This window comes from Leishmania infantum, chromosome 33, assembly GCF_000002875.2.
Source record: "Leishmania infantum JPCM5 genome chromosome 33".
Classification (NCBI taxonomy): domain Eukaryota; phylum Euglenozoa; class Kinetoplastea; order Trypanosomatida; family Trypanosomatidae; genus Leishmania; species Leishmania infantum.
In genome coordinates, this window is record NC_009417.2 from 606,391 (window position 1) to 633,245 (window position 26,855).

Consider the following 26,855-nt stretch of genomic DNA (forward strand, 5'->3'; position numbering starts at 1 on the left):
TTTTCGTTTTGATTTGCTTTTTTTTCGCCTTGTGTGTTGTGTGACTTTCTTGTCTGTCACGGCCGGCGACTCCCACTCTGTATCCACTCCGCTTCTGCTTCGTTCTTCTTTGGTGTACGTGCAGTACCCGCTCGCCCTTCGCCTCTTCCTTCCTTTTGCTCTCTGCTTCTGGCACATCAGAGAGGAGGACGAACGCCGATCCGCAGCAGAAGAGAGCGAGCCAGTCAGAGGTCTACGGCACATCAACGAACACAAAGAACAAATTTCAAGCAGCCCCTATATCCCTGTTTTACTTGGGACGCTGTATTTTCGACCCAATCGCGCCCTTTACAGGGGACCATCTAGCCCCTACCCCTGACTCTCCTCTTGGCTCTCTCTCTCTCTGGTTCGGTATCTCTCTGCTTGTTGTTGACAGGGACCAGTCACGCCCTGCAGTACCTACCAACACCAGCGTGCGACGCTTCGCTCTTCTTTCTTTTTGTCCTTCTTCTGTTCACTAAATTTTTTTATCCGAGTTTGAATAGGCGTGCGCCCTCTTCCCTTTCTCATCGCCGCCTATACAGAACTCGAACGCCTTCGTGGAGGACCGCTCGCAGAGAAGGTTTGAGGTGTCGGTGTCGTGGTTGCTTTTGTCGAGGCAGCACCTCATCTGTCTCCCTCTCTTTTTTACTCTTACGCCTGCACGGTATTGTCAGTGACGCCACGCGCGACAGAGCTGCGCCATCACGGACTGGTCATCTCGTACCCTGCAAGATCAACACTCGAATAGAAACAAAAAAGGAAGCAACTGTTTCGTTCTCTCAACGCAGCATCGCCATGTTGAGCTTCAAGAGCATCGCCGGGTTCCTGAAGAAGGTGGGCGGTACGCGCGAGGACCATAGCAAAGAGGGCCATCAGAGAGGTGGCGCTGATGGAAGTCATGCTGGGGCGGGCAGCAGCGGCAGCGCATCCGCTTTTGCAACTGGCTCAGCAGCGACCGGTGGCGCAGGTGATGGCGCACATCACCGCTCATACATAGGAAGCAGCCGCACTGCCTTCACAGGCAGCGCAGGTGCGGTGGCGGCGTCGCACCATGGGGACGCGGCTCACGATTCGCACTTGAGCGACTTCCCCACATCAGGGATGCCGTCTACCTTTGGCGATAACGTGATGTTCGCGTCCTCGCACATTCTGAGAGGGCTCCCACCGAACACAAGCATGCAAGACGTGCTGCTGCATATTCGATGTGTCGTGCAGGAGCGCAGCGAGCAGCTGCAGCAAGAGGAGCGAGAGGAGCAAGAGCGCCCCTCAACCTCGTGGCAGCGCGGCCTCAGTGATGGCAGCATCGCTGCTGGTGAGAACGCCACCGCAGCAGGAGCGCAGAGACGAAGGAGCGCTTCGTTTACATCCGTGGCCGCCACCAATGGCGCCGAAGCGCGCGCAGCTCCATGTGAGAACGCCAGCCCTGCGGCTTCTCTGAAGGGAAAAGCAGACAAAGGGGCTGCGGGAGTGGCGCGGGAGCACGTGCAGAGGCTACAGAAGATGCGAGCGGAGATGATCGATGCGCTGGATTTGTGCTTGCAGGAAGTTCCGGAGGACCCGCGCACGTGGGGCGGCAGTAGCAGCGCCGGTGTTTCCGAGGACGAGCGTGCGCGGAACGGCAAGACCGGCGCAGATGCGCACAGGCAGCAGGAGCGCTCCAGTGGCACGCCGGACACCGCGGCAGACAACAGCGGCGAAGCATTGCTTGAGGGCATGAGGACGGAGTCGGAGCTCGTCGTATCGCGACAGGAGTCATCCACTGCCGCTACCCTACTAGGCGCGGCTGAGCCGTCTCCCGTGATAGCGCAGGAGCCTTTGGCCCCTGCTGACTTTGGCCACTACGAGTGGCGGCGGCTTCTCATGGATATCATCAACGTATTGGTGCGCATTGACCGAGCTCTCCTTCACGATGCACGTCTCCGCGCACTCGAACGGCTCATCCCTAGCACCACAGGCTCGTACGGCAACGCTGGGCCGGAGTTCCGGTGGGAGAACCTCTCGCAAGTCCTCCTCACTCCTGCTGTCTTGGGGTCCCCCTTCAGCGCCGCAGATGCGGCGGTGAGTGGTTCACGTCGAAGTCAGCTTCCCCTCACACCCACCCGCGGTCCTCAGCGACACCCACCGCACGGAGACACGGCGCCGTTGAACTCGCCTCTTCCTAATCGGAATGCGGACACTGCCGCGTTAGCAGGAATAGCAACTCCGCGCGAGAGGGCCGTCACACCAGTGGCCACCGCCACCACCGCTGCCAGAGCGGGCTCCACCTCCTCACCCTTTGGCAAGGCCAAGCGAGCACTGGCGGATAGCGGCGTCGTGTCGCCTGAGCCGCCAGCGGACCTCTTCATCACGAAGGAAGACAAGAAGATGCTGGAGGAGCTCCTCACCATCGCGTGCTCCCTTGCCAGCTGGGCGATCGTCAAGGCGATCTTGCGCCATCACCTGCACGTACTGGAGCAGCGAAAGAGCCGCGGCAGCTTCACACCTTTGTCCAAGGCAGCCACCACCGCCACGGCTAGCGTGCGTATCAGTGTGGATACCCCTGCGTTGGCAACAAACATGGAAACGTCAGGGGCTAGCAACACAAACACCACCGGGCGACCGCCGCTTGCTCCTCCTGCCCCGCCTCCACCAGCGGCGATGAATGATGCTGCCTGCTCCAGCAATGCTGCGGAAGGCGGAGCCGGCGCTGCAGAAACAGCAGCGACAGACGACGACCGAAGCAAGAACGCGAATCACATTAGTGCGATGGATGACGTGGATGCGATTCCATACATTGACTGGGCGGCTGTAGTGCAGGAGCTGGCGGAGTGGATCGGCGAGCAGGACGTTGTCGCGATTGCGGAGTGCATCCTCTGCGCGAGCTTCTTGCGCGATGACGGGCGCGAGATGGTGCTGTGCATGTTGCAGACCCCGAAGCCGCGGCGGCTGCTCACGAACATTCACCGGCACGCCGACAAGCTGCGCCGTGCTGACGTGGACTCGCTTCTCAGCTGCTCGTCGCCTCCGCGAGTGGTGACCGCAGCAACGGCGCCGGTAGGCAGCCCCACCGCTGCTGCCACAGCCTTCTCCGGATCGGCCCCGGCAGCCACATCCAGTGCACTGACGAGTAGCGGGGCGCCATCGACGAGCAGCAGCAACGGCGCAGCGGCTGCAGCACCGCCCGCGGGTACCTCCGCAAACACCGCTCCAACGGCAGCGGCTATGGGAGCCGCGTCTTTCCTCCCAGCCGCCAAGGTAGGCGCTGCCGCCCCCGCCGCAGGGCCCTCATTGACGCCTAACACGATTCGGGCGATGTTGGAGGATCCCACGCTGGTGATGGACGACCTTGTTGCGCGGCTAGAAATGGTATACCGCAAAGCTGTCGCGAACACATGGGCGTCCTACCTAGAAGACGCGATCGAGGCGGATGTCCAGCAGCTCCCCACCGCTGCTGGCAACGCCGTCGACGCAGCAGGCACTCCCGCTGTGGGCGACCCCGACACGTCCCCGGCCTCTACCCCAACGACCCACCTAGTGGCGGCAGGCGATGAGGTGCTGAAGCAGAGCACTGGAAGCGTGGCGTCACCGCCGGCGCTCCCGCTGCTGCAGCAGGTGCACATCACAGACACCAAGACCCTCTGTCGCCTAGCCACTGCCTTCTTCTTTGGCTCTGATGCGTGGTCAGAGAACAAGCGGGAGCGCCGCTTCGCGCTACTCTTTCGCAGCATGCGTGGGAGGATGGAGCGGTACAGCGAGTCCGCCGCGACGCGGCGGCATTTGCGTCGTGGAACGATCTGTGCCGCCTCCATGACACACATGGTTGCATCTGCTGCCGCGGCAAGCTCTCTCGATTCTCACCCTCTCGTCGAGCTCGCCATGGCTGGAGCTGCCGCGGCAACAACCGCGCCAAGCAGCAGAGGCGCCTCGCAATCGCAAAGCCTCACAATCCCACCTCAGATGAGCGCAGCCGCCGCCCCTGTTTCCAGTGCTTCGGCGGCCCTGACGCCATCAAAGTTTAGCGTGGAGGACACGTCCGCAAGGCCGTCGCCGTCTGGAGGGTGCCCGTCAGCCGCGAGCAACGCGGCTGGCGTCGGCACTTCCGCCTTTGCGAGTCGTGGCGTGGCGCTGTCCAACCAATGGGCTGCGCACCAGCTTCTTTCATCGAATGCGAGCACCGCTGCCATCTCGGCCCACAGCACGCCGCTCACCACCTCGCTCCTTGTCAGTCGCGACGGGACCAACGATATGGAGGGGACGGTGTCGGGAGCAGGGGGGGCCATCAATGGATCTGGTCTCTTTACTGTGGGACACGCGGATCGGACAACGACGTGGACACCATTTGCCTTCGCGATGACCTCCTCAGAGTCCATGACCCCGCCGCCGGAGCTGCATCACCCGAGCTCCAGCACCACGAACCAGAGGGGCGCCGAAGACGGACACCAGGAGGCGGGCGAGGACAACGTCGGCAGACGCGCCATGGAGTCCAGTGCCTTATCCATGCCGACGGTCACCCTGCAGGGGTCTCCCAACCTTGCGCAGCCCGCAGCCTCCAAGGGCGGGGACAGCGCACTGGAGTCCTTGGTGCTGGAGCGAATTGTGAACATGTCTTGGTCGGCGGCGCTGCACAAACGGGGCGAGCAGTGCTTGACTGCGAAGCCGCCGCGCCTAGAGGAAGCGGAGCAGGACGCACTGGAGGAGCGCCTCGTCGCAAGCGCCTTTGGCGAGTTCCGTGCGCGCCAGCGCGCCATCGTCTCCCTGATCAACGCGCGTTTGGCGTCGGGCAAGTCGGTGGAGGCGCTGACTAACGCGCAGAAGCACTTCAAGTTCGAGAAGAAAGACTGGACAAGTCACAATCAAACAATCTTCTCCGCGATGCGATACCTGCAATCAATGGTGTTTCTCGTGCGGGCCCAAGCCGCGTGTCGCGTCTACGGCGCCGTCATTGAAACAGTTCAGTTTGTACTGCCGCAAGCCGCCCTGTGCGAGCAGATGCTGCAGGTGCTGGCACCTCGACCGCGAGGCGACTACATCCTCCGCTTCGGCGACTGTCGGTCAAAGCTGCTTCGGTCTTACGTGTATCTGCTGAAGGAAGGCTGGCTGGCGCACGCCGCCTTCAACGACTTGGCAAAGGCGGAGAAGTACTTCATCAAATGTGCGCAGGTGATGCAAATGCTGCGCCGCCGCGTGCGGGAGACGGAGTTGTTTGCCGCCTACATGGAGCGCGGCGCGCAGTTGATGAAGCTGAAGGTGTACAAGCAGTCGGTGGAGCTCTTTCGGTGCGCTGTGAACATCGCCAAGAAGTCTTTGCAAGCGGCCGATGCAGCAGCAGCGGCGAGCGCAAGCGGCGACAGCGGCGCCTTCAGCCCAAACGCCTCTGTCGGCTCCTCTGGGTTGTCGCTTGGCTCAGCTATTACCAACATAGAGAACGCGGTGTCTGCTGCGGCCGCCGGACTTGCTGCGAAGGTGCCACCGGCGACGACGCAGCAGCAGTTTCACCGCAATCTGCACCTACGCGCTGCCGGCTCCGGCAGCCTCACCACGGCCGAGGAGCACATCCCCGGTGTAACGGATGCCATTGAGGATGACCTGGAACTAGTCTGGCGCGTTGCAGAGAGCGAGCGCATGCTGGCGCTGTCCTACGTCACCCAAGCCGAGCATGAGGTGAACGTGCGAGAGCGCCGTGAGGAGCTTAGCAACGCCGTGAGCAGCGCATACAGCTCGCAGCGGTCGCTGCAGCGGTGGCAAAGGAAGGGCGGAACACCGAAGCGATTGCTGACCGCAGTGCCGTGCAGCCTCATCGTTATTTGCAAAGGGCTGCTGCTGCTGAACCAGCCGCGCAAAGCCGCCCTGCTGCTCGAGCCGCTTATCGAGAACAAGCCGAACTCGGCACTGGTGCGGCCTCCCATGTGGGGAGAAATCCTGCACCCGACAGAGGACCCCTACACAACAGAGGACGTGGTCCTGCGCACGTACGTGAACTCTGTAAAGATCGCCGTCTTCATGCTGTACGCGCGGTGCCTGGCGGAGTTCGATGGTGACCGGGCCCTCCGTGCCGTCACGCTGGTTGATCAGCTGCTCCAGGAGAGTGACGCCTGGATCTGCACTATCCGCACCGAGCTCCGCCGCGCACTGGAGAACGTGAGCGCCAAGGACAAAAAAGTGGCCGACTCGCTGAACTCGCCACGAACGGCCCCGAGCATCGAGGCACTGCGGCGCACCAGTGTTGCCTCGCCGCGCGGTGCTGCGGAGCACGGCCCGAACAGCGAGGATGGCGAGGACGGGCAAAGCTGCGGGCGACAGGGCGGCGGCGCTGGCGCAGAGACCACCGCCTCCGCCTCCGCCTCCACTGCCGCCACGACGGCTGGCAAATACACGGCTCGCACGATTGAGGTGCCGACTCTGCAGATGCCAACCAGCCATTCCTCTACTGGGTCGCCGTCGCCGCTCGATGACGACCGCCACAGCCCGGGGTGGAACTCACCGGAAGAAGCACCACTGCGGCCGCGGCCTTCGACAACGGTGGGAACTGCAGGCGCGGCTTCCACCACCGCCGTCGAAGCCGGTTTCTTGCACGACGAACCGTCGCCGGGCGGTAGCGGTAGCGGCGCCGGTGGTGCCGCGATGGATGATGATGACCGAAGCCGTCGCAGCACCTCCATCCAGCTCAGCGCCGCTGGTGGCAACCGCAGCGGGACGGATTTGTTCTCCTTGGTAAACAGCGTGAATGCAGGCATTTCGAGTACCACGGCGATGCCGACCGCACACAGCAGCCACAGTCCCAGCTCCGCCGCCCCACATTTGGCACAGCTGCCGGCGATTCGAGTACACACAGAGAGCTCGAGCGAGTGCATGACAGCACTTTTTGCCCTTCGTGAGGCCAAGTCGCACATCCGCAAAGCGCTTCGCGGCATCTTCATCGTCAGCGGCGACGCGTATTCCCTCATCAAGAACTGGGAGGAGGCGCTGAAGGTCTACTCGCATGCCCTCGTCATCACCATGAGTGAGGTCGAAGCCGCCAGCGCGGCCGCGCAGTCGCGCCGCCGCGTCAGCCACAGCACCGCACAAGCTCGCTTTTCATCGCAACAGTCGTCGACGAGCCCGGTCGCCGTGGACGATGGCGCGTCGCTGTCCGCTCCCCACGACGTCTACGAGACTTTCCGCAGCAACGTCGGTGATGACGTCAGTACCTCCCTGCAAGCCTGGGGCCCAGTTGTCCCCCTGGACGAGGAGTTCTTCCTGTGGGATGAGGAGGACGTGCTCATGTCCGACAACCTCATCAACCGCGAGCTTACGGCGTCCACGGCAGCGAGGGATCTTCGGGCAGCGGTGGCTGACGAGGAGCGCATGGATTCGCGCGCGTGCGAGAGCGTCGTGCTCAGTAAACTGGCGAACGTGTACCGTGCCCTCGAAAAGCCTGCCACGGCGATTCACTACCACACCCTGGTCATGGAGTACGCCAACGAGTGCCACGACAAGTTGCTGGCCTACAACTCTATGCTGAGCCTTGCTCGGCTGTACACCGCAGCGAACATGAGCGACAAGGCACGCGACGCGTGGGCAAAGGTGAGTGAGCTGGCAAAGGAGTACGAGGACAAGGAAGTGAGTCGGGAGACGATGCGCAACATCGTGGCGGCACAGGAAGCCGCTGGCATGTATATGGACGTGGTGAAGACGGCGGAGGAGCTGGAGAAGCTGGCCACCGGCGAGGAGGGCGAAGACGCCGCCAGAGATAGCCGCTTTGCCCTCGAGGCGCTGGCAAACGCGAATCTGCAGCTGGGTCAGTTCGACGCTTGCATCGCCGCCCTCGACAGCCGTGAAAAGGTGCAGGAGAAGTCGGCGGAGTGGAGCGGCGCGCTGCTGAGCATGCGGGCCAAGGCACGAATGGGCCTGAACAAGTCGGCGGAAGCGATCAAGGTGATGCAGAGCTGGGCCACCAAGGCACGCAATCTCGCCAACTGGGTGGAGCTCGGCAAGGCGAACTCGGCGCTCTCTGCAGCGTATGCCTCGGAGAATCACAACATGCAGGCGCGCTGCCACCACGAGGCCACGCTGAACGCCTTTGCCCTGGCCGAAACGCTCGACGAGGAGTGCCGCCACATTGCACTGGAGAGCGCGCGGTGGTTGGTGCACTACGCGTACCTCAACGACACCACGGTGCAGGTCGACCCTACGCTCACGTACACCGGCGGTGGTCTCACGAGCGACTCGGAGGCGAGCGGCTGTGATTTCCACTACGCAGATAGCGGCCTGTGCAACATCAGCGGCGACCTTGGGGTGATGCTCGCCAGGGAGGAAGAGCTGCGCCGCACATCCTCGATGCTTGGAGAAAACTGCAAGTTCGGCTTCAACGATGACGACGACGATTTTGGTGGTGGTGGTTTCCTATCGAATCAGAGCATGTTCGGCGTAAGTCCCGCCGGGCCGTCGCTTGCCGATGCGCCCTCGCCGAAGGGCCACAGCATGTTGGAGGAGGAGGAGCAGCGTAACGATTACGCTGCAGCGCACGGGGAGGAGGATGGCGGCGAGGGAGCAGCCGCAGCAGCTGACAACACACCGTCTATGACGTCCTCCTTCATCTCTTCATTCCTGGCGCCAAAGGATTCGGGCATGGCGACGCAGCCGCCCTCGCTAGCATCCAGCGTCAACATCTCGATGCGAGGGTCCCTGACCCAGCTGGACGGCGCCCTGGTCGGCGGCAACGATCACAGCGAAGGCAGCAGCAGCGCAGGACAGTCGGACGGCGGCGACAACGAAGCTGGCGAAGACGTGGAAGACGAAGCGCCCCGCTCTATGGATGTGGAACACGTTGCAGAACACCACCAAGACCCTAAGCTGCCGGTAAGCGTCGAGGGCGAGGAGGCCGGTGACTTGGTGAATCTAAAGAAGCCGGCACCGAAGCCGAGCCCAGCGGCACCGACGCCAACCGTCATCACTGCGGCCGTCAAACCTACCGTGAACACCACAACAGTGGCCGGCAGCGGCGCAACGGTCGGCAAGTCCGCATCCAGCACCTACGTGCCGCCGCCAACGAGTCTCGCCAATGTCTCTATCTGCAGCCGCCCGGCAGCCGCCGCCGCAGGCACCGATGTCTTGGAGCTGCCGGTAGACGCCAGCCGCTCCGCCTCCGAGCACGCGACACTCTCAGGCCCCAGCACCACCAGCTCCCCTTTGATGAGCAGCTCTCCACGCGGAGCAGCCTTTCAAGGTGGACCAGCCGCAGCCGCCAGCGGTGGGGATGATGACGGTGCTCCAGAGCGCAAGCCCTCGACAGTGCGAACGACGTACTTTCGAGGCGCTATTGAGATGATTGAGACGGCAGCTCAGCTGCTTCTCGTGCCTCGCAGCGTGCGCCACATTGTCATTCCGTATAGTCCAGCCGAGGCCGTTGACTTCGCCCTACTCGCCCATCCGCAGTCCCTCTTCGTCTTCTACTTTGCCGAGTACACAACCGAGTACGGGGCCCAGTGTGACGTGGTTGTCCGTCCTCCACGCGCCGCCGGCTTCTTGAAGTTGCGGGCGCAGATATCCCTCCAGCAGTACCACAACAAAGACGCGATGAGCACACTGCTGGCGTCAACCTCAGCTGAGTTTTCCATAACGGGGGAACACGGCAACGCTGCAGAGACTGCCGGTGCCGCCTCGTCATCCACACACCCCTTCGGGACAGTTATGGCACGCGCCGCAACGGGTAGCTCGGTTGCGAGTCCACCCCTCAGCAACTCAACGCCAGACGTGTTGCGCGCTGCCTTGGAGGAGGAGACATCGACGTGCCTGCGCAACCTCTACGCGGATGCCTGGCAGCCCATTGCAGATCGCATGCGCCGCGAGCACGTAAGCTACCAAGACGCCGAGGAACTCATTATAATGCCGGATGTGTCCCTCATGCACCTGCCTTTTGCCGGCTTCTTGCCATCGCCCAACTACGGCGACGAAGAGACGCCACTTGGCGAGCAGTTCACGCTGATTGTGACGCCATGTCTGACCCACTTCGTGCACCACGGCATGACACATCAGCCGCAGCGCTTGCGCAACACAAGTGGGGCCCTGGACCCGGCGGCCAAGAAGTACATCTTCTTGCCCTACGACGGTAGTGTCGGCGCCGGTTCCGCGGCGCCGTCTGCTCCGCTCGCAATGCCGACCTTCGCGCTGTGCGCGCCGTCGTCGTCGAGCACACGGCCGCAGCAACAGCCGAAGACCGGCGCTGGCACGGCCGCAAATTCTGCTACTAGTGCACTGACAGCTACGGTGGACTCCGCCGCCAGCAAGGCGTCGGCGCACAACGCTGTCACACCTCCTGTCTCCTCTGCACACTCCCTGGCAGACTCTTTGCCCACTGGGCATCCCCTTGCTACCTCTGCGACTGTAGGCAACATAAGTGTGCGCAGCAACCCTGCGTCGGCTGACACCACGTCAGCTACTCCAAGTGGTGCGCCGCAGCAGAGCGAAAGGGCCGACACCTTTGACGATTTGCTGCGCACGTGGCGGGTGCACCGCGGGTGCACGCGCAAGGAACTCATTCAGGCCTTCACGGATGTGCGCACGCGGGCATTGATGTTCCTGGCTCCGGTCGACCAGGGGTTCATTCGAGTCGCAGACGGAGTTGTGACAATCCAGGATCTGACGCAGAATCTGCAGCAGGTGCGTGTTCAGCAGCCGGCAGCCCATGTCGCCAGCCCAGCCAACAATGCCACCGCCTCCTCCACTGGTGCAGCAGCTGCGACTTCGAATGCCACCTCGCCTGCCACGAGTGTTTCCCCTGGCGCCACCACGGCAGCGGTGCCCCCCATCACGTCAGGGACGCCGCCGGCTCTCCCTCTGCCTCCTCTCTGCTCTCACATCGACCTACTCGTCCTTACCGCCAACCGCAGCCAGTACCCTACGGTCAGCGATGCTGGTACATCGGCAAAGTTGTGCATGGCGCTTGGCGTCAACCGAGTTCTTCGACTCAACATTCTTCATGGCTTATTGCCAAATGACGAGCACTATGCCTTTATCGCACTTTACCTGGCCAATCTCAAGAAAGTGATGCGGTGGATGCTGAAGAACCCGTACGCGGTGGCGCTTCGCACGACTATGGCTGAAGCGCGGAGGCGGGGCATGTCCTCCAATACATGGGGTGCGTTCACCCTGGTAGGTGTGCCGTGAATAGCGAGTGGCAGCGTGCAATCGGAGTCGTACGTGTATGTGTGTAATTTGGCCCAGTGAGTGGTGCTCCTAACTATGCACCTCCTCTTCTCCGCTATGCTGCTTTACATGTCCTAAACAGGCTCATGTGGAGGCACTTAAACCCCACGATAGCTGTGCATCGGCATTCGTCTGTGTTGGCATGGCGGAATTTCCTCTGTTGAACCGAGAAGCGGCGCGCCGCTCTTTCTCTCACACCTTCCTTTTTGTTGTTCTTCCCTTATCTACCTTGCTCTTTACCTTTTCTTTCCTCGTGTGCGAATCTGTGTTTGTGCGTGCGTGTGTGTGTGTGTGTTTGTAGGTGGGTGCATATATATATATTTTTTTGTATGCTTGCGGCTGAGCAGGCGTGGAGACGGCGACGGCCGTTAGCACCCTCGTCAGCGCTACTCCATCCCCCCTCACCCTTCCTCGCATCTTCCTTCTTCGTCTTCCTCGATCACGTCCCTGTTAACTTCGTCTTTGTGTGCTTGGGAGAGGGGAAGGAGTGTTTTGTTGCTGCTTTTGTCCTCCCCTCATCACCACCGCCACTGCGTGAGCGATCGTGAGCTGCCGCGAATCAATACTGACAACATTGAAACGCTCTCTTGTCTCCATGACTTCCTTTTCATGTCTCGTATGCTGGGACTGAAAGCTGCTCTCCTTTCTTTTGTCACTATTCCTGTACTTGTTGTTCGTTGTTCCTGTTAGTGCAACAGCTTGTAGTGTTTTACTCCTGTCTCTGCATCTATGTGGGCGTGTGTGTGTGTGTGTGTAGGGGGTGTGCTCGTGACTAAGGTAAGTACGGAGTGTGCTCGAGCGCACGATCTCTCTTCCCCTTTCTTGTTTTGTCTGTCTTTTTCCCTTGTCCTGGTTGCAAGGACGCATGTGACGCGTATATCGACAGTATGCGACCGCCTGCGCCAATCGCACACGTGTGAGTGTGTGTGTGTGTGTTTTGGTGCAGTTGGTGCTGCTGCTGCTCTTTTTGGTGGGCCAGTATTCGCGATGATGTATTCTCTGCACAATGATTCCACTTGTCTCTCACTCGCGCTCACGTGGGCATCCTTTCGATCTTCTCAATATGTGTGTCGAAGGACAGGCAGATTTTTCGCTTCTCAGGCAAGAGCCCATTGCAATCGGTGAATCGTCCACGTAAAAAGAAACTACAAATATATATTATGAAGAGCCTGCGCATCCCCTCCCCCCTCCCTCTCTCTTCGCGCGCGTGTTCTGCCGCATCGCTACGCCCATTCGCTGGCGCTGCAGGGCCGTTAGGAAGCGGAGTCGGCTGCGAGGAAGGCATGCGAGCACTGCACATTACACGCGCGCAGGAGAGCGGGGGTGGAAGGGGGGCGGAGATCGCAGCGGAAGACGCATGGAGAACTTTGGCGGGGTCTTCTCGCTTTCTCTCTCCTTCTGTGCCTTCGTGAGGTAGAGACCCTTGTAGGGGGCAGAGCCCTTTGCCTCGTCTCTTCACGGATATGTTGGCGATGCTGGGGGTCACGCCCCCAGCGTGCATCTCATGCGTGGTCCACCAACTGCCTCCTCGGCCTTGAACGGTGTGGGACCCTCCCTCCTCTCCCCGTATCGCTCTCTGGTTTCCTTTAACACTCTTTTGCTTCTCTTGCTTCGTGTTTGTGTGCTGCTCCTGTTCACCCCCGGTGCTCCCCAGAAGGAGCAGCGGACAAGCCCCGCTTGGCGCACATCCAAGCTTACACATGCATACACATACACGCACCCGAGTAGCCTTTCTGTGAACTCTACCTCGACGAGCATCGACAGTGGCGCTCGCACATATCATAGAAACTCAGCGGCGCACGCATTTTTTTTGGGGGGAGGGAGGCGGGTCTGAAAAGACGTAACAGCACTAGAGAACATAGAACTGTGTTTTTTGTGGTTGGTTTGCATTCGTTGAGCTCTTTTTTGCTGCTGTTCTGAGTGGAGGTGGTTTCTCCTTGACGTGGCGGCCAGAAGCTACGCTGTGAAAACACAGAGAGAGAGTGATAGGCGCCACATGCACTAGGCGCATAGACGGCAGAACACACATCCACACACACACACAGAAAGAAGCGAAGAAAGAGTGCTCACAAGGTAAAACAACAGGAAATCGGCACGCTCACTTCATCGCCTGCGTCGTCTTTTCTCTTTTTTCCTTGTGTACTTTGCGGCACGGCATGGCCTCCTACAACCCCGCCCCGCTGCCGGTGCGCTTCGACAGCAATGTTAGTCTCACCTTACACCAGGCGTTTCTCTCCACAGCCGGTGTGCTGCTCAGCGATCCCGTAGCGCGCGTCCATGTTGTCACGGTCAAGAGACTGCACGCATCGCCGCCCTCCTCCGTATCCAATGCAAATCCTCGCAGCTGCGGCAACGCCGCAGCGGAGGAGGGAATCCGCACGGTGCTGAACTCGAAGGAGGTGGCCAAGTCTAAGCCGCACTTCTTCACCGCACACCCCAAGTTCAACGAGACGTTCAACTTTACCGTGGCAGAGACGAGTACCCTGACGTCACTGTCGATTCCAGGAAAGGCACTTCCGGACAGAGTTAACGCTTCCGCCCAATGCCGTAGGAAACGGGAGGGTGGTAGTAGCTGCAGCGAAAGCGTCGTGGACTACGTGGTCGTCACGATCGAGTCCGTCGACGGCACAGTCTTCTATGGCGAGGCATACGCGCCTTTCAGCCCACACTGTGCCAGCTCTGCTCCCGCCGCAAGCCCGGTGCGTGTGATGCTGGCCCCTCGCAACGCCCAGGACACCGCAGACCCACTTTTTCTGCTGGACAATGCGCTGCTGGAAGCGAAGCACCTCGACGACTTTGGGTTTGTGACAATGAGCTGGGAGGTGGCAGTGGTGCCGCACGGTGGGGCGCTGATGGGAACTGAGCCTCCGCTTACCTCCTCCGCACCCTCTGGTAATGCTTCACCGTTCCCAGTTGGGTTGACACTGCGGGCAACGTGGCTGGCACGCGCCACCGCCTATGTGCGCGGTGCCCATTACACCACATCCGTCGAGTTCGGAGGACAGGACCGCTTCATTTTCTCCGATCCTCTGCAGCCGCTGTGTTTGACGCTGCAGGGAGGGTCTGCCGAGACGGAGCTGCGGCGCGCCGTCTTCCACTGCTCTGTCCAGAGCGTTGTCGATCCCACCAAGTCGCATGACGTTGCGGTGCCACTGCCGCTCCCGCCGCTGACCTCCGCTTCGGCCCGCAACCGCGACGTTCGGTGGGCGGCGCCTGTCCGCACCATCAACGGCGTCGACCTCGGCTTGCTGCTCGTGACGATGCGAGTGTCCAGCAAGCCACTCTCCGCCGATCCGCCGCGCTGCCCGGACGCGGCGTGCACGCGCATCAATGACCCGGCTCATCAAGAAGAGTACCAGCACGTGGCACAGCTCTGGGGGAAGTCACAGCCGCCACAAGCGCCGCTTGGCGCCTATCAGCCCATTGCTTGGGAGTCGCAGCAGCACGTCGCTGAGGCTGCGCGGCGCCAGTTGAAGCGGCAGTGCATCCTGGAAGCACAGCCCACCGCGGAGCATGTGCGTCACATCTTCGATGTTCTCATGGGCCGCGCTTCGCTCGACGGCGGGGTGGCGCAGTTGGCAGCGACGTTCAGCGGCAAAAGTGTTGCAGAGGTGACTGCCGGAGATCTGCGGGAGCTGATGGTGGGCTGCGCCTTCCACGCGGCACAGATGTCGGTGCAGGATGCAGCGCGCTTCTGCTTCGTGGCGCTGCGCCGCGACGTCGAGGATGCCGTAGCGGCTGAGGAGGTGCAGTACATAGTGGATTACTGCCTGCTGGAGAAGACGATCGAGATGCCGACAGGAGAAAGGAAGCGCCTCGTCGCCGACCTCTTCGCCGACGTAGGCACCATCTCCTACCACGACTTCGCGAAGTACCTGCTGCACAACTACGCGGTGTGGGCGGCACTCGGCGTCCCGCTTACCGTGGACGAATCGGTGTCGAACGTGCAGCGTCAGCATGCTGCCCTTCTTCACGCGCCAGGATCAGGCGCGGCCGTATTGGACGTCGCAGCCCTTCCTCAGCCACCCCGGGCGACGACTGGTGCGCCAGTGACGACAGCAGCGGCAACCGCCACGCAGGGCTCCGCTGTGGCCCTCGCGGCCGCCCTCTCCGACCCTGCCTCGTCAACTATGTGGCGGACCTTTGTGGTGCGCGTCGCGCAGGCGCCCCAGAAGGCGTTCAGCGTGACTGCCCACGCGGCAGACCGTATTAGCGACATCATGGCTATGGTGGAAAAGAGCACTGGCATCAAGGCCGAGCGTCAGGAGTGGAAAATGTTCAGCGGTGGCGCAGAGGGTGCTGGTGTGTCTTCTGCAGCAGCGCAGAAGTCGCTCGATCCCGCGACGCTAGTGGGAAGTACGACGCTTGGTCTCCCGTCGGCACTGCGCAGCCGTACAGCTCCGTTCACGTCCTCAACCTCTGGCAGCAACGCCGCGCAAGAGGTCTGGATCTATGAGGCTGAGGAGGCCGTCCAAGTGCGTTTTCATGTCAAAGATCGACTGCACAGCACAAAGGACTGGCAGGAGCGACTGCCGGTGAAGGAGAAGGTGCTGAAAGTGCGCGCCGCAGTGCAGCGCAGGACGCTCATCCCACTCTCCCGATGTACCCTCACAGTGAGGCACAGCAATGGCATGGTGACGAAGCTGCAGGACCGCCACACGCTTGGCCACTATCACCTTATGAGCGGCGATGTCATCGAGGTCTCGCACGAGTAACCGTGTCAGCGCCCCAGTGCGTGTGCGGCAGCGGTGCAAATGACATGAACGGAGACGACGCGGAGCCTGCTTCTTTTGTTTGTTTGCCTAGGAGGGGGTGTTCGCTGTGCTTGGATGCTTGCGCGTGTGCGTCTGTGCGCTTTTCATGGTACTGAGCGCTGCATGCATGGCAGAGGGTGCTGCACACGGACCCTGTTTGAGTGGGTGGGGGTGGGGCTGAGTCTTTATAAGACCTTTTGCTCCTTCTCGCTCCTGTGTGTCTTTGTGTGCACAGGTGCTTCTCCACCCGCGTGCACGATACAGGTGGGCAAGGGGGACACGCAAACACATGCGTGTACATCATTAGTGCCGGGATAGAGTCTGCAAGGTGTGCATGGGCAGATGTGTAATGCTCTCTGGTCCCGGGTCCACGACTGTTTTGGTTTGGCTGCCGTTTCGTCTTTTCGCTGCTCTGTCGCTCTGTGTGTGTTTGCGTCACCGCTTGTCTGCCTGCACATGCGGCACCTCTGTTGCTTTTATTTTGTTACGTGCTTACTTCCTCCTTGAGAGGATTTGATTTTTGATGGCACACATGTCGTGTGTGGGTTTGCCTGAAACAGTAGCAGCCAATGTCTTTACTTCCAGCGTCAGATGTTGTGCTGTGTGTTCTTGCTGCCTCGTTGTTGGTTTTTTTCGAGGAAGAGCTAGCGAGAACGAGAGCGGACAACCCGCCGGGGAGACCAAACAAAAAGCAGATGCATGCAGAGATTGCAAGAGTGCACCAATCTCTGCAGCGAAGACGTGGGTCGATGTGTGCTGTGCATGAAAGCGCCCTCATCCTTCTTTTTCCCCCTTCGGCACCGGCGCATGCACATCAGCAAAGGTACCTTAGGCGCCTGCACCGTTTGCGGTGGCGAGCGTGTGTGTGCAGGCGCATGTGTGTGTGTGTGGGGGGGGGGGGGTAGAGGCAGCACATTGACCCCTCTCCGTTAAGTGCGATTCCCACGCATACGGTGACCAGCGCCTTGGTGTGCTGCCCCTCCCCCATAAACGCGTGCATTTTCTAGTGTAAAGAGAAAACGGATGCAGCAGTGTTTCGTCCTTGCATCTCTTAATGATCTACAGCGGCGCGCCCCAGTGACTGTCTTGCTCGTGTGCCCTTTGAAAGGAAGGGGGCGGATGCGTGGCGCAGAGCAAACTACCGCGCACGCACATACCCACCCTGGAGCATACTCGAGCTCTCTCAGCACACACAAATGAGGCGTGTTTGTCACTCCTCCCCTCGCACTCACTCCGCTGTGGCTCCTTGTCAGGCCTCCCGCCTGTTTGACAGATATGCTCCCTTACTGTTGCATCCCTGGCCCTCTCTGTCGTGCTTGTGTCTCTCCTTTTTCTCTCAATCAGGCTATCATGGACCATGAACACACACGCAAGTGCGCCCACACCGCATTCATTCAAGTTTATCGATCACTTCCAGTGGCTGCCTTGAGCAGTCCCTACCCCCGCCCTCACCTCTCTCCACGGTAAAGTCTGTTCAAGCCTCTCGTCATGCGCGATGTGGTCACACTCTTTATCGAGGCAAGCGTAGCGAAGGGTGAGTGGCAGGCAGCCCTCAGTGCACTGAAGCTCCCTCGAGCCAGTCAGAGCAGCAGTAGCAGCACCAGCGCCAGCACCAGTGCCGGCTCGTCGTTTGCGGCGGAGGTGGCCTCGAACCTCTTTCGTCTCTCCAGCGCCCTCTCCAGCAAGGGGGTGTGGATGGCTGCGCTTGCGGTGCTGCGCGATGCCCCGTTGCCGTTTGCCGCGCGGGGGCGCAAACCGTACTCGTCTGCGTATCTGGCAGCGCGCGTCCGGGCATACCAGCATGTCCTGACGGCCTGCTGCAGCGGCAGCTCAGCAGCAGCTGTAGGCAACGCTGCAGCAGTCACACGACCGACTGCATCTGCGCGTGCTGGGAGGGGCGGAACGGAAGATATGTCCTTTGAGTGCGCTTTGGCGCTAGCCGAAGAGGCGTTTTGCGTGTTTGGCAGCGCGCCAGGCCTCTGCGGACGGGGCAAGTCGCCGTGTGAAGAACCGGCAGGTCGAGCCTTGACGAAGCCGCTCGTTGCCCCTGTAGCCGCATCCTCTGTCGAGTCGGATGCTGGAACGGCATGTGTCGAGGACCTCTTGCGATGGTGTCGCGCTGAGCTTCCCCGGCGCCGATCCTGCACCGGCGTAACCACATTAGAGCAAACAGAAGCCGCCATACAGCAGCTGACGGCGCTATCGGACGCGGCTCTGCGCGGCATCTCAGACGCACACGTGGTCGCATCACACAGACCTTCGAGCGAGCCTGGAAATAAAACGGTCTCCGACCCGCACGCCGATTCACTGTATGCGCGAGCCGCCTCGGATGTGCAGCGCGCAGAGGATGACCTTACCAAGCTACTGGCCAGCAACAGTCAAGCCGCGGATGCCTGGGCAACCTCGCTCACCTTTCTACGGCGACTTCCGGCGGAGTGCGTTTCAGGACACCTCTTCACCGCCTTTTTGCGGCACCTCCTCCAGCATAACCGACGAGGCGAAGTAGCTCAACTGGTGCGCACGCTCGTATTGCTGCACAGGAGTGGTGGCAGCGCGCAAGGGGCTTCACCAGCATTGACGCGCACGCCACCGTCACGTGCCACGGCGAGGGTGCTGCGTTTGGACAGTGTCGTCATAAAGGTTGTGGCGGAGGCGTGTCACCGGCTGCGGCGCAGTGACCTGGCGGCTGAGCTTCTTCTCGACACAGAAGCGCGCGCTGCGATGACACCGTCGGCAGCTGTGCCATTGGTTATGACGCTGCGTGATGCCGGCGCTTACTCGTCGGTGCTGCTCTGGTGGGAACTTTTGCGGAGAGAAGAGTCTGCCCTGCGTTACCCGCTTCTGAAGCACGCGAAGCTCAGCAGCTACGTGGCCTCGTGTGTCTTGCGCAACACCACCGCGAGGGAGGGCGGGGCCATCGCAGAGGCGCAGCAGGCGGCCTCCTCCTCAGCGGCGAAAGTTACGCGTGCCAGGTCCGCCGCTCTCTGGACTGGAGACTGGCGAAGCGCTCTGGATGCCTTTCGTGACGCAGCGGCGCCAGCGCACGATCCTGCTCTCGTCCTTCTTTTTCAGCTGCGCCTGCTTCGGCAGGCTGGGCAGTGGGAAGCTGCTGTGCAGCTTTTCAACGCGTTCTGTCAGACACATCCCGGCATGCTGAGATCCAAGCAGTCTCCCTCCGATCTCGCTGGCCAGGTGCACGACGGCAGACGCGACGGCCAGCATCGCTGGCGCACCCACCGTGAGGCCCCCTGTCCGGCCCCAGGTAAGGAGCGCGCTAGTGCCATGAAGAGCGCATGCGCTGTCCTGACGCAAGAGCACGCGGAGCAGTGGATTCCATCGCCTGTGCTTGTCCACCTGAAGCAGCAGGTACAGGATTTGAAGCCATGAAGGTGGAACGCAAGGTGGAGCGACAGCGTATTCCCGCTCTCACTGGCCTTTGTCGCCTTGAGGAGTGCGCGCGTTCGCATTTGGCTCTTTCCCCTTCTGCTGTTCAACGGAGCTCTTGGCCGTGGAGTGCGTCAGCAAAGAAGGCTGTCGCGTTAGTCGAGGTGGCCGTAGGGCGATGACGCACACAGTGGCACCGCAGAGGTATGCAATGTACGCATTGGCAAGGAGAAAAGAGGCCACTCTGAAAGCTTATAAACGTGTATGCCTCGATGTGTGGCAGCCACCTTTTCAACTGCCGTAGTAGGCACACGCCCCCTTCCCACACGCACGCCCTACTCCCTCTGCTGCGTATGGCGGTTGTGATCAAACATCTATGCGATACAGGCATCTGCCGTGTCGTTATCGACTCTCTTTGACGTCGTTCTCCGCTCCATCATCTCCTAAACACCCACGCTCGCACCGCCTTCCTCGATGCACGCCTCTCTTCGCGCCTCAGTCGGTTCTTCAGCACGCGTGATCTCATAACGTTTTTTGCTGCTAGTGTGCTTGACAACTTTTGGTTCTCTGTTCCGCCTCGTGAAAAGAGGAAAGCCGCAAGCGAAGCGCAGGCGCACACGCGAGTTCCGTTCGAGGTGCAGTTTCTCGCGCCTTGGTTGCACCTACGGCGCCACATCAAGAACAACAGCGGTTCGGCATCTGCACGGCTACATACAAGCGCATACGTGATCGACAAGGGAGCCGTCTGCGAAACGCGACAAGAGGAAGTACGAATATCAATGCCGCCCCCTGCACAATGTCCTCGTCCAACGCATCAGACTCACCTATGCTAGGCGGTAGGCTCCAAGGCGCGAGCGACACGAACTTTGATCCACCAGCGTCTATGAGCATCGAGGAGACGCCGTCCTTCTCCTCTGCGCACCTTGAGTGCGAGCATATGAGGCAGTTACATACGCCGGGCATCTCTGCGGCCACGTCCGGGCAACGCCGAGGTGGCCACGGCGGCAGCGTCAGTTGCGACAGCTGCAGTGACCTCTACAGCGAAGGCGAAAGCGAGGATAGCGACCTCTTGGAACGCCCCGGTAACATGGCACTACCCGCGTTCCAGCATAACCGTCAGCGACTCGGTGCACATGAAAACAGAAGCGCTCTCCGTGCTCCCCAGTCTCCTCAGGCCATCCAATCAGAGAAGCGAGGCGGCAGCGACAGCAGTAGATTTGGCGCAAAACGAACAACATGCTCACTCGGCAGCATCCCCGTGTCTTACTTCAGCAGCTCCAACGTGAAATCATTTGCCTTTCGCGACGAAATCGGGTGCCACGTGCAGCATCTGCGCAATTTCTACAAGATGATCGAGGATGACCGTCTGCCATGGATGACGGACTTCGCTGACATTCACAAGATGGAGCTGCCGCGCAAGGCGAAGGAGATTGCGTGGCGGCTCAACCTGAACATCCCATACTACTCTTCAAACTACATTGAAATCTTCTACGTAGTCACGATGCCGCTTCTTTTTGTGTGCAACACGCCCTTCTTCGTTGTAACCTTTCTAGCCATCGTGATAATCCACTCCATCCGAATGCACAAGAAGAAAACGCACGAGTACGGCGATAGCGTGGTGGTGTTGGGTCAACAGATCAGATACCGCCAGCTGGGCCACCTGCTCGTGTTCGCCTTTGTCATGCTCTTGATGTTCTTCAACGGATTGCGCACGCTGCTGTGGGTGCTCCTGCTGAACGTCTGCATAATTGTTCCCCATGCACTAATGCGAAAGCCCACGTACTTCGACGACGAGGACCTCGAGAAGTGCCGGCCAAAGATGGTGCAGTACGCAATTTGCCTGGTTATTCTGGTGCTCGCCTACCTGGAAGGCGACCTGTGCGCCGACGAGGCGGCAGAAAGCCGGCGCGCCGTGGAGCGGGAGCGAAAGCGGGTGGCACAGGCTATGGCGAAGCGCTAGGCAAAGGATTAACGCTGACGGTTGAGATATTTTTCCGGGCGACAACAGCAGTGGATCGAGACGGCGCTGGGAAAAAAGCTACTTGCCGTCTTCACACGCTACAGTGGCGCTGTGCTCGGATGGCAAGAATGAGGCGCCCCCCGCTGCAGCGTTTCCTTTCTCTTTCTGCAAGTGTGCGCGCCATGGACTGCCGGTGCTGACGGCGTTTTGTTTTTGTTTTCTGCGCTAGTACTCGTGCCTTTACGTTTGCTCTATAGTGTGGATGGCATCCGTTTGAGTGCTTCGTCTCTGTCCTTCCCTTTGCAGCCGTGTCTCCTCCCCACGGCGCGTGCGTTTTGTACGTGTACGTGTGTTGCACCGACCGACACAACCACTGTCGTGTGCGCCTGTCCTCGCGTGAAGGAGGAATGGAGGCAGGTGAGAAGGCGGCGGATACATGAATGAGTAAATGGCGGAAACGCAAAGAAAGAGCTGTGTGGCTGGAGATGGACGACTGCGATGCAACTCCATCGGCGCATGCTGCTCACGCTCCTCTTCCCTTCGACTGTACGCTTTTGTGCCCTGGAAGTGTTCTACAAAGGCCATGGCGACTGTAAACGAGGATAGGTGGGCTCGTGCGTGCATTCTTCCTCGACAGTGCTCTTTTCCTTTTTTTGTTCGCACCTCGCTTCCTCCCTTTCCGCGGCGATTGTCAAGCTCTGCTTTTAGCCTCTCTCTCCTTCCTCTTAGATAATGATGTGGCCGTATATTTTTTCTGTGCTCTGTGTATGCGTGAGGGTGCACGAGCCCATCGTAGATGAGGGTGAAGGGAGACGGCAGCCAACGTTAAGGGCTGCAGTCCTATTACGCTCAGCTGTGTTTGTGTCTACCCAAGACTGTGATGCGCGCACACACAAGCAACAACTGCCGTAGGTGCATGAATATACTGTGTAACAGTCATCGCCTCCGTTCCCATCTTCCCTTCCGTATTTCCCTTCTTAGGTCGAAGCTGCATTTCATCGCGTGTCGCGCAGAGGCTCACCCCTTCCACACACACACACACGCGCACGCCCTATCTATGCATCAGCAAACCCGGATGACGGGGGAGCGCCTCAGCGCGTGGTATCGTAGGGCACAGTATCTCCTGTGTGTAGGGAGAAGCCAGGCAGCCGCCCCCCCTTCCCTATCCACGGCCAATGCCGCACCGCATCTGGTGGTGACAGGGTCCAGTGCCTACGACATAAGGAAGTCAGAGCGATGCATCGCTGCTGATGTGGGCGGTCAGTTCGTGGACGGCGCTGCGTCGAACCTACCTGCGACAGTGAGCACGTTTCTATAATCTAGATGATATGCAGAGTTGCAGCGCGACTCGAACGCATTCCACCTGCCTCTCACACGGTCTGACAGTGAGGAGCCTGCACCACCCAAAGAGGGGGGGCGCGCCACGTGGCGACCAGCATGATGGGTGAGCGGCTGTGAGGCAACCATCGAGGCGGCAGGTGTGGATAGAGTTCGACGCCGAGCCTGTGCTGAGGTGGCTGAGTCGGCGCATTGCTTTAATGCGTGTGTTCACAGCTACCTCGCGCCACGCGATTGGGGCTCGTGACAGGGCCGGGGGTTAAAGTGGAGTTTGACTCGCGTTCTGTATCGGAACAGGTACATTGAAAAGGAAAGACACGTTGCTCTGCTTAACTTTTGTACGTATTCCTCGAGACACAACGGCGCGATGAAATCGGGGGCGCGGCCGAGTTTTCCGGTTCTTTGTCCAGTGGAAGTGATATGCTTGTTCTGCTTGTCAGCACTGCTTCTCGTAGCCATTGTTCTCTGCGAAAGGTCCCCAGGAACCTTATGGTGCCCGCCTCTATCGTTGGTTTCACTGTCCGTGGCTCCCGAGTAACGCCCCCACCCACCCCTTCACATTTCCACGTGGTGAGAGTGGAAGCTGAAAAAGCGGGCGGCTCCGCACTCTCGCCAGTGCGCACAGGAACAAGTGTGTATATATATACGTATCGATGCTCTTGAATGAGAGGCGCGCTATTCCTGCGGGGATGGCCCTCAATGTGTAAGCGGTCCAGTTGCATACCCACCGCCCCCAGAAGTCGGGTCTATGGAGACCAATATGCGGACTCGCTCAATGGCCTCCGTTTATCCGCCTCCCTTCTCTCCTCTCTTTCTTTCGTCTCGGCTCTCTCCCACGCTGGCGCGGGAAAAGTATTCACGACGCACACACACACACACACAGACACACTTCATTTGCCTCTCTCTGTCTTTTTGTTGCTTGTAACAGCCCTCTTTCCCGTTTCTTGCACCTCGGTTTCTAGAGAGTACCTAGCCCCTCTACCTCTCCCTCTCAAGTACATGCATATACGCCCTTCGGCTTCTGCACCTGCTTCCTAGCTCCCACTCCTAAGCAGCATACTTTTTTTTTTCGGCAAAAGCCATATTTTACGTCGTAGGATGGCTGACTTCAAACCCGCAAAGGCAGACATGATCGGGAAGATGTCTTTTGTGGAAGGCTCGGCTCCCAGTGCCGGCGCGGACGCGTCGACTGACGCAGCCACGGCTCACAGCGCTTCTCTTGCGTACCCCGCGAGTGATGAGCCGCTGCCCAGCTATGTCTCCATCATCATGTCTGAAATTTCCATCGCCGCCAAGGTGCAGCAGCTGTACCATGTGAGTCGCCAGCACGTGATGCGCAATTTTATGGCCCTCCGTCCGTGGTCAGAGTTCTTCGACACGACGTTCTTCCACTCGCCCTCTGGGGTGACGGACACCGTGAACCGTCTGAACCGAAATCTCCCCTACTTTTACGCCAACTACTTGGTGCTGTCGCTGCTGTGCTCCTCCTACATCCTTCTCATCAACCTGCCGTTTGCAGTGTATGCCGTGCTGATGGTGACATGGTACCTGTTCATCCGAAGTCGTTCCGCCATGGTGGCCGCCCTCGCCGCTCAAGGTGCCTCGGAAGAAGAGCAGATGGTGTACATCGCGAACCGCGCCTTCACGATATCGCAGCTGTACCTGATGCTCATTGTATTCGGTGTTGTCGGCTTCTACCTCACCAGCGGCAGCTCTGTCATCTTCTGGCTGTTGCTGACATCGTTTGGTGTGTCGGTCGGCCATGCGTCGATGCGCCGTCCTCCCATTCAAGACTCCGCCTTCGACCTTGTGTAGCGGTGATGGGCTACCACACTCCTAGGTAGACCGGCACCACTCCCGCCTTCAATGAATTAGCCTCGGCGATGCACAGAAGAGATCGGGCAAAAAGGAGAGGCTAGGATGGCGCTGCGGGCGCGTCCTGGTGCACAATGCAAAGGGGTCATGAACGCAAATAGGGGGACCGAGGCGCATGAAAGACCTCTGAGTCTGTGAGTGTATGTGCACTTTTCGGCTGGCGTATATTGTGTGCAGATGCATAACGCTCCACCGCAGGAATTTGGACAAATGACTTGAAGCTGGAGGCATTGCGAGCACTTCCCCCCCCCTCTCCCCCTCCTCATTCACCCTCCACACTTCGACATGTTCATCGGTCTACGGTTGTCTGCATGTCTCATGTGAGTTTGTTTGCCTTTTTACCCCTTCCCGAAACTGATTGCCCTTACACAAGTCTGTGTATGTGTCACTGTAAATCGTGTTTCGTGATTTTTGGGGAGGTTGGGGGGGGGGCGCTCTTTTTCCACATGGCTCTACTCTTCTTGTCTCCTGAAGCGATGTCAATGTTGGATCTCTTGTTGTTGCTGTTGTTGTTCTCGCCCTCTCTCGCACTCATCGCCTCTTACCGATTGTACATGGGGGTGCCTTAGCCCTCCTAACCGCCATGTAATTGGTGTTGTGCTTGCCCCCCCCGTTTAGCTCTCTAGCGACTGCATATCGCCACGCTCGCATAGGCACCGGCTTTGTGTCTCAAACATGACTGCGTGTGTTTCGTGGCGCGTGGATGCGTGTTTCTGCAATGGGTATGTGCTTTCAGTCGAGATGCGTCACCTTTGGATTTCCACTCGCGCCCGTGTAGACTTTTAAATTCAGACTCGAGAGTCAGATCAAACGATAAAAAGCACAAGGCACTCGATGCGTGCTCATCTTTATAAGCTCTGCCTGCTCTCTTGCCCCTCCCCCTGTGTCAATGGAGGAGCGCTTCGTGCAACCACCCACCTCATTATTCACGGCTGCCTCGCGCTCGTGCACCCCATTCTGCTACTCCTTTTTCGTATCCTCTTCGTCCTCTCCTGGTTCACCTCTCAATGATTCCAAGACACACCAACACGGAAGCGTGTGCGCACGCACGTGCATGCAACTCAATCGCACAGTGCCCCCACTCACTCTATCAATGTCTCTTTGGGCTTCCCATTATCTGTAGCCTCGATGAGGGAACGCGAGAGGCGCGCACCTCTGTTACGGTCAACCGTTTTGTGTTTTTGTGCTCGGATTGCATCAGCATACGTGTTGTTGCGAGCTTAGGTGTCTATGCGTGTTTCTCAGTCGGCGTAATTCAAGCCGTAGCATATGCACGCAACTTCCCCTCATTCCTCGCTCACCTCTGCGGTTTCTCCGCGAGGTCGACGAGCAGAGTCACGCTTTCCGGGTGTCTCATCACCGACGCACTCATACTCCCACCGCTGCTTCATCATAGCCATCTCCTACACTGTGAGCACAAATCCGTTTCTCGTGCTCTGCGTTCTGCAAGAGATGATGCTCTGTTTTTCTTTTTCACGTTGGCCTTGACGGCATGTAGCGAAGGTGGCATCGCTGAACCACAGACACGCACGCACACACATGCGCTGCTCGACGCAGACGAGGGCGAGCGTTCCCGGGGCGGAGCAAGTGCGCGCTCGTGCTGAAAAAAAAAGAGGAGTGAGTGGTGGCTGGCCGCGTTTGGCCCAACATTGTGTATATGTTTTCTTCGCCTCTGTCGCTGGCACGCCCTCATTTCCTTCGGGCGTTTTTTCGTCTTTCTGATGGACAGCTCGGATGGCAGCGTTCTTCTTCGCAGCATCGATGCTTTGTATCTCGGCTCTTTCTCATGAACGCATGCGGAGCCCTTCTGCAGGCTTGGCTGCGCTCCTGGCAGACTGATTCGGCCACCCACGCGACTGTGCATCATGCTGCAACATGCCTTTGTGGCAATACCGCACTCCTCTCTCCCGACCTTCCCCTCCTTTTTCGACACACACGCGCGCATCCATGTGTCGGTATGCTTCAAACTTGTGTGCTTCCTCGGCGGACGTGCTGCTCCGGCGCAGGTGAACTCTTGTCTCTCAGTAGAAACCTGCCGCCTCCACACACTTCAGTAGAAGCAAGGAAAGAGGAAGGAGCACGTGTGCGAGACTCGCACTAGTCGCGTCTCTTTGCAACAGCCAGCAGCATCCCTTTCAGTCTTGCTCGACTTCACGGGCCCTTCTCACATTCGCAGCGGTGGTACCACCATTCCATTCGTCTCCACTCCCTTACCGCTGCCCCCCATTCTATCTACCGTTAACGTCAGCACGATATCATCATCGAGACCGGCGGCTATTCCTCCTCGATACTTCGTTTGTTTGCCCCGTTTTGCTTGCCTTCCTTTCCGTCGCATCTGCGTGCGTCTGCTTGTGCGTGTC

At 59.5% G+C, this 26,855-nt stretch overlaps 6 protein-coding genes across 6 annotated transcripts; all 6 read left to right on the forward strand.

Annotated features, from left to right (window-relative positions):
• Window positions 1-816: 816 nt before the first annotated feature.
• LINJ_33_1570 (conserved hypothetical protein) lies at window positions 817-11,145 on the forward strand (the record flags this gene model as incomplete). The annotated part of the gene is made up of 1 exon (XM_001468203.2): window positions 817-11,145. One exon carries the CDS (start codon window positions 817-819, stop codon window positions 11,143-11,145), a length of 10,329 nt encoding a protein of 3,442 aa, XP_001468240.2.
• Window positions 11,146-13,340: 2,195 nt separating this feature from the next.
• On the forward strand, window positions 13,341-15,899 carry LINJ_33_1580 (conserved hypothetical protein; the record flags this gene model as incomplete). The annotated part of the gene is made up of 1 exon (XM_001468204.1): window positions 13,341-15,899. The coding sequence occupies one exon, from the start codon at window positions 13,341-13,343 to the stop codon at window positions 15,897-15,899; it is 2,559 nt and encodes an 852-aa protein (XP_001468241.1).
• Window positions 15,900-17,426: 1,527 nt separating this feature from the next.
• LINJ_33_1590 (conserved hypothetical protein) lies at window positions 17,427-19,325 on the forward strand (the record flags this gene model as incomplete). Its single annotated transcript, XM_001468205.1, has 1 exon — window positions 17,427-19,325. One exon carries the CDS (start codon window positions 17,427-17,429, stop codon window positions 19,323-19,325), a length of 1,899 nt encoding a protein of 632 aa, XP_001468242.1.
• A 1,345-nt stretch (window positions 19,326-20,670) lies between these two features.
• Window positions 20,671-21,282, forward strand: LINJ_33_1600 (conserved hypothetical protein; the record flags this gene model as incomplete). Its single annotated transcript, XM_003392688.1, has 1 exon — window positions 20,671-21,282. The coding sequence occupies one exon, from the start codon at window positions 20,671-20,673 to the stop codon at window positions 21,280-21,282; it is 612 nt and encodes a 203-aa protein (XP_003392736.1).
• A 2,607-nt stretch (window positions 21,283-23,889) lies between these two features.
• LINJ_33_1610 (conserved hypothetical protein) lies at window positions 23,890-24,435 on the forward strand (the record flags this gene model as incomplete). The annotated part of the gene is made up of 1 exon (XM_001468206.1): window positions 23,890-24,435. The coding sequence occupies one exon, from the start codon at window positions 23,890-23,892 to the stop codon at window positions 24,433-24,435; it is 546 nt and encodes a 181-aa protein (XP_001468243.1).
• Window positions 24,436-25,502: 1,067 nt separating this feature from the next.
• Window positions 25,503-26,099, forward strand: LINJ_33_1620 (hypothetical protein; the record flags this gene model as incomplete). The annotated part of the gene is made up of 1 exon (XM_003392689.1): window positions 25,503-26,099. The coding sequence occupies one exon, from the start codon at window positions 25,503-25,505 to the stop codon at window positions 26,097-26,099; it is 597 nt and encodes a 198-aa protein (XP_003392737.1).
• Window positions 26,100-26,855: the final 756 nt, after the last annotated feature.